The sequence below is a fragment of the Limulus polyphemus genome, unplaced genomic scaffold (genome assembly GCF_000517525.1).
Source record: "Limulus polyphemus unplaced genomic scaffold, Limulus_polyphemus-2.1.2 Scaffold3680, whole genome shotgun sequence".
Lineage (NCBI taxonomy): Eukaryota > Metazoa > Arthropoda > Merostomata > Xiphosura > Limulidae > Limulus > Limulus polyphemus.
This window is the reverse complement of record NW_013669290.1, coordinates 62,896-69,179: the sequence shown is the minus strand read 5'-3', so window position 1 is coordinate 69,179 and position 6,284 is coordinate 62,896. Positions and strand designations below refer to the sequence as shown.

Here is a 6,284-nt window from a genome sequence, read left to right as displayed (position 1 = left end):
AGTATACAGAAAAGGTATAATAAAGAAGTTGTAGAAAACTTGGAAAAGATTATATCAAATTAAATAAAAATAAATTAAGTTGTCATTTTTTGAATAAATGTAAGGTTTATGGATTAATACCAATATTTTTAAATTTTAAAACTGCTAATTTTAGGTTCAAAGAATTAAAACAATATAAAGAAACTCGGAAAAGGTATTTAGAAAGTGACATTAAATATAAAGAGAAGACATTTAAAAAGCTTGAAAAAATAATTGAAAATAAATTACAGTTAATTAATAACTGTATTAATAATATAATTAATAATAAATTTAAAAGTTAATTAATAACGTTGACTTCTTTTGTTTGAATAATAAGATTATAAGAAATAACAACACTAAACTGATAGAAATAAGATTAGTTCAGAATAAAAAAAATTTAAACTTGAAGAAAAAAAAACAAATTAGTAAATCCTTTTCGATTAATCCTGATGATGTGATAGTAAATTTATCAAATTATTTTTTAAATGATATTGAAAAGAAAGCATTATCTAGAGGATTAGGGTTTGCAATCACTCCTAAGAAATTGGAATTTCATGATTATTTATTAGGATTTGAACTCTTATTAAAGGATCTTAAGTGTTGTAAGGTTAATTCATCTGCTCAAATTAATTTTGATAATGTGTGTACACATATTACTAGTGTTACGACAGCGGAAGTCACGTGACACTGATAACACGTCATGAGATTCTAGAAGGATCATGAAGGCCCAAGCTTTTTCTAGGCGCCCTCTACTTTAATATATAAGCCCAACAAATAAAGCAGAAAAGAAGTGATGGCATAGATAATTGCAGACAGGAGGTTCTTATTTTATATAATAGCTTGTCAGTATTGATAATTTGAGTTCCTAATTTGTAATAAACAATAGATTTTGTATATGGACATCATAAACATCTAATCTGAACCAATACTGCATTCAACATTCTTTTTCATATTTACTTTTAAATTAAGAAATTAACTAATAAATAAAATATTATTTAGTTAAAATAATAACTAAAATTTGAATTACAATCTTATTGACATATATTGCTAAAATAGTAGTTCAATAAAATTTACAAACATGGCCTTTGGCCCATGACCCTAGAAAGATCCGTCAAACATGTCTCAGTAGGGTTAATCTTCACGATCTTTTACTTTGTTACTCAACGTACACATTGCAATGACCTTTGCTCTCTAAGAACCACATGACTCTTTAATCCTTCCTGTTTGCCTCCTGCTGACCCAACTGCTTCCATGAATTTCTAGACTTATCAGTTTTGTATGATGAGTATTTTATCTTCAGACGTATGTCTACTTTTTACATAATTACTGTTCTTCTTCGTTGAGACCTTCTACCACATATAGCAAAATGCTTTGCTCACTTACTCTGGATATTGGACTACAACTAATAATTTTCCTGGTAGTCAAGGTATATTTTCAGAATCTGCCTTTTTGTGAAAGTCAATTATTTTCAATGCATCTGTATATAATGCAAGAAAATATAGAAGAAGCCTGTTCTTTTAAATACAATGTGTGGATTTTGATTATACTTAATGAAGTATAAATTATATTGAGTCTTATTATAGACAAACCTACATTTTTTATTCTAGATCCTATTTATTCTTCTAGATCCAGGAAAAGCTGATTCCTTGGAAGAAAGTTCTCTACATACAATTTTGAAGTTTGATGTAACAAAAGATGAGCAAGAAGAAAAGTATGATGGAGCATCAGAGAAAAATGAGGTAATTAAACTTTTTACAGTTGCGTTATTAAAGATAATATGTAGCTGTAATTGTGTCTTTCTGGACTTTGTTTGTTTGGCATCTAATTAGTAATGACATGTTTGTAGTCACAAGCTGAAGAAATTCACTAAACGTTTGCTGCATTGTTGTAAATAACCTCATTACAGCTTTTTTTTTTACAGCAGTAATGTTACTAGTCCACAAGAATATAAACATGTTTTATGAAGAGAAACAGCCAGGACCCAGTGAAAATCCTAGATTTGCTTTTAAGTAATAATGGTTTCAGGTTTGTCGAATCAACTTACCTTCAAAATCAAGGATTAGCCATAGGTAATAGGGTGGCTGTTGTAAAAGGTGGATGTGTAGGCTAGTTGTTGGAGTTTGATTTTACCACCAGTTACAATAGATTTATATAAAATCCAGGAACGCAGTCGTGAGTGGAGTACACATGTCATTAACTTCAGGAAGTTTACATTTAGAATAAAGAATTGACTCTGAAACTGAGGTTCAAATGCTACAACACTTTAATACTGTTACGAAAGCGGAAGTCACGTGACGCTGGTAACACGTGATGAGTTTCTAGAAGGATCGGGGAACATCACGAATAATCCAGTATTTACTAGACACCCTTTATAAAGGGAGACAATATAATCGGAATTGAATTGCAGACAGGCAGAGATAGAGACAGAGAATTGAGTCAAGCGTGGTAGTGACTGTAAGTAAAGTGCTTGAATCGTTGTGAATTATAGCATGTGTTAAGTTAAACTGACTGTGGAAGTCCAGTTTTTTGCAAAGTTCTTTGAGAAAGAATAAACTAGTTTTATTTAAGAAAGGACTTGTATCACTAAAGTTTCATCCAAAAGAACACAGATGTAACAATACACTATGTCAAGATATTTGGTTACATCAAAATTACCAAAAATATCTTCAAACATATTACCATAAAATTCATCAACTTGAACTAGTAATTGTTCTTCAATTAAACTTTCTATGACATCTATCAAATTACTTAATACCACCAGTAAGTTATCAATTATTACATTGATTGAAATCTGCTCAGTCATATCTTAATACTTAATATTCAATTCTAACTATGTTATTCGATTCTGAGAAGAGATAGCAATAATTTACTTACATAGAGATTAAGTGGGAAATGTTGGAAACTCTTAGGATTGTTGTAGACATGATCAGCTTCTTGAACTGTCTCAACACGGGGTCGGTCAATTTGATCGAATCACATGACCTTTTGAACTCGTTTAAAGTCTTTATAAATTGAATACTTATAACTCTCAATATATTGGGTATATCTTAACGAAATTTGGCAATCTTTCAGTTAATATTACAAGTCTTTCACGTACAAAAAGTAATATTTTGTGGTAAAGTATTTTTAATAAAATAAAATAAAGATTTGTCCAATAATATATTGAGTATTTGTTTTGAATAGTCCTTGTGCAAAGTAATTTTCATGTTAAAATTAATAATATATAGTCATCTCAAAAATCTCAAATTTTATATGTTATTTTCTCTACCCTATCTCAAAACAGGATTGGTCAATTCGACCGACCTCGTAACCACCAAAAAAAATCGAAATAAACCAAAATTAACCTTTTTTTCTTTCTGGAATGACTTCAAATGTAACATTTGTTAATCCCAAGTAGCTCTAAGTTCGTAACATTATATATCTATTTATAGTTAAATTTTATTGTTTTATTGCCCTTTGAACCATGTCTAACTACTATCCGTGCCATTATAAATCACTCAGGGAACGTGCACCTTACATTACGCTATTGAATTACGTTACCCACGAGCTGCTTGTGTGTGTGCCTTGTGAACCATTTTATTTATAATATTATTATCACTTATCTTACCTAATCTAGTTTTAAATAACTTAAAAAGATCTGTACTATTAATTTTAGTTAATTTTATAATAATAAATAAAAAATTAATATGAAAAACAAGAAATAAAGTACTTAACCAATCTTCTTTGTTTTTGCCCTCGATTGTCGAGGAGAGTTAAGCCTGATTTTATATAGAAATTATAGTAAAGTAATTAAATAATGTACCAAAGAATTTAGACTAATAACATGCAAAAAGGAGACAAATTCACTTACCTCTCAAAATTTTCCTGGCTTTCTAACTATGCGACAAGAGCTATTACAAATTTATCCAAGCTAGTCATTAACTTTCCCACGGGAAGGATGTTGCTTCTCTGAGTGAAATTGACAATTATCTGTTCAGAACACAACATTATACAATACGTCATTTGACTTTCTATTGGTTATAGGTAGTATATAATGAAATGCAAGAGAGAACTATCAACCAATTGTGAAAGAAAAGATATGACAGGAGGGGTCTGATTTTCTATTTGATAGCTCTGTAACCAAACAAAATTTAAGGATATAAAAATTATGGCCTGGTTGAGCAATAACGATTTTATAGGGAGTATTTTACAATTAATTTTGTACATTTTAGAGGGGTGAAGGATAAAATAGAGATGATGACATGCTAAGACAAAATGTGTCAAGTGGGTCACACTAGTGGAAATTCAGGATTTTTTTATATATTTCCTTGTAGAATTAAGAACTTAAAACTTGTATACTATTCAAATATGGATTATTAGCTAAGATTTAATGCTATAATAATTGGTAGAACATAAACAAAAAGTAGTTTAATAAAAGTTTGAATGTAAGACACTAAAACCTTGTGTCATGCACAGTAAAGGGTACCTGGGGAAAGAGGGTTAAGCGGGAAACATTGAAAACTCTTAGCATTATTGTAGACATGATCAGATTCTTCAACTTCTCAATTCTATACAGAGAATTCTTTGCTGGAGAAATACTTCCAATAGCTGCTGTAGTGACTGACTTTTCTGGCCCAAAACATGGATTCTTCTACTAAATATTTTTAGTATCTTTACGACTTTCCAAATAGTGTACACATCTATCCACAAGTAGGTTTGACACTCAATTGGTTGATTTCATAATTCACTTATCATAATTCTCAGAACCAAAAACAAAACTAATTTGATGATTGGTCATAAATGAAGATAGTAAATTGACTGCTTACTTACTTGTATCTCTCCACACATTTTTGACATGGATCCTGCATCAAAGTTCTGATTCATCCTGTTTTTAGTAACTGTGCCCAAGTTAATGTAAACTTTTATCGTAATTTCGAGTTGATGTAGGTACAATTCTAGCTCTGTGGTCTTCACTTATCACATGCTGATTTTTTCCCACTGATGAAGTTGGCTAATGTTTTTGTAAAAGTACTAATGTCCAGTGTGAATCCACTGAAGTTAAATGGTTTGTAATATAAATGTTCCTGGTCAAATAACTGAAGTATCTCAATTAATAAGCATTATAATGATCACAGTTATAGCTTCCAAAGTTTATAGCAAACCAATAGTAGATACTGTTTTTTTGGCTCATTGCATTGATTATATATATATATAGCCGTGTGGAGAATTTCTCTAAATTTCAGCTGATGATACACTAGTGTTTATGTACACACATGTATTGTTGATTCTACAACTTTAGAGAATAGGTGGGAATTTTGAAATACAGATTTAACAGTATAAGTTATGTACATTTCTAGATATAAATTTAACTTATACAAATATTGATATTAAAATAAGTATATAATAGTAAATCCACCACACTTGAAAAAAACTGCTATTTCTACATTTTCTCTCTCGTCACACTAGGACCATGAAGAGGTTGATGATTTTTAGCCTGTTAATGAGCCCTTCACATATTTGTAAAACCATGGTGATTTAATGGAGTTGAGAAGAGATCTTGGGAAGATATTACAATGGAATGGTTATCCTGGTAGATTGTTTAACAAAATTTTCATCATTCATGACAAACGAAAGAAAAGGAACTAGGGTTAGTAATATAAACAAAGTTGTGAGGGAATTGGGTGTACCTATACATCTGACAGATGAGAATGGACCTTTGTCTAAATATCACTGTGAATTCTGTTTTTGATCAGACATTATGATATATAATGTGAATGTGTCGAAATCTGTTTAACCCTTTGACTGTGTCAGCTTTCTATGCACATGGAATTTTTGTGAGCCATACGCTGTATAATGGTACACTTCCATTCAACCTGTACAGGCAGTTCTTCATATTTGACATGCGTGATCACACTTGCTCACGAAAATGCATGTGAATTTTGCTTGAGGTGATTTGTTAATTGCTCACATAACTTTTTTCTTATTACTTGTGTTACGACAGCGGAAGTCACATGACGCTGGTAACACATAATGAATTACTCAAATGATCCTGAATTATCAGGGAAGACCGAGTTTGTTCAGGATGCCCTCTTTTTTTAGTATATAAGCCTGCGGGATTGAATGAAGAGAGTTTCGGGTAATTTGTGATTCTGTTTCTAGCTAGTGTGTGAAGTTATCAAGATTGGGAATCGCTGTGATTTATAGCGTGTATTATAAAAGTAGTTAATTTAAAGTGACAAGAAACGTAGTGATTGTGAAATTACTATGTACTGAAAGTTTGTATCGAG

At 30.7% G+C, this 6,284-nt stretch overlaps 1 protein-coding gene across 1 annotated transcript in view; it reads left to right on the top strand.

Moving 5' to 3' along the window:
* The window catches only part of LOC106469844 (zinc finger protein 214-like), a gene marked incomplete at its 3' end in the record, with an annotated part of 55,249 nt that overhangs the window by 6,480 nt on the left and 42,485 nt on the right, over positions 1-6,284 (top strand). Inside the window, exon 2 of the mRNA XM_022398396.1 lies at positions 1,645-1,757. Coding sequence (XP_022254104.1) covers positions 1,645-1,757 — 113 coding nt within the window. The remainder of the gene's footprint in view (positions 1-1,644; positions 1,758-6,284) is intronic.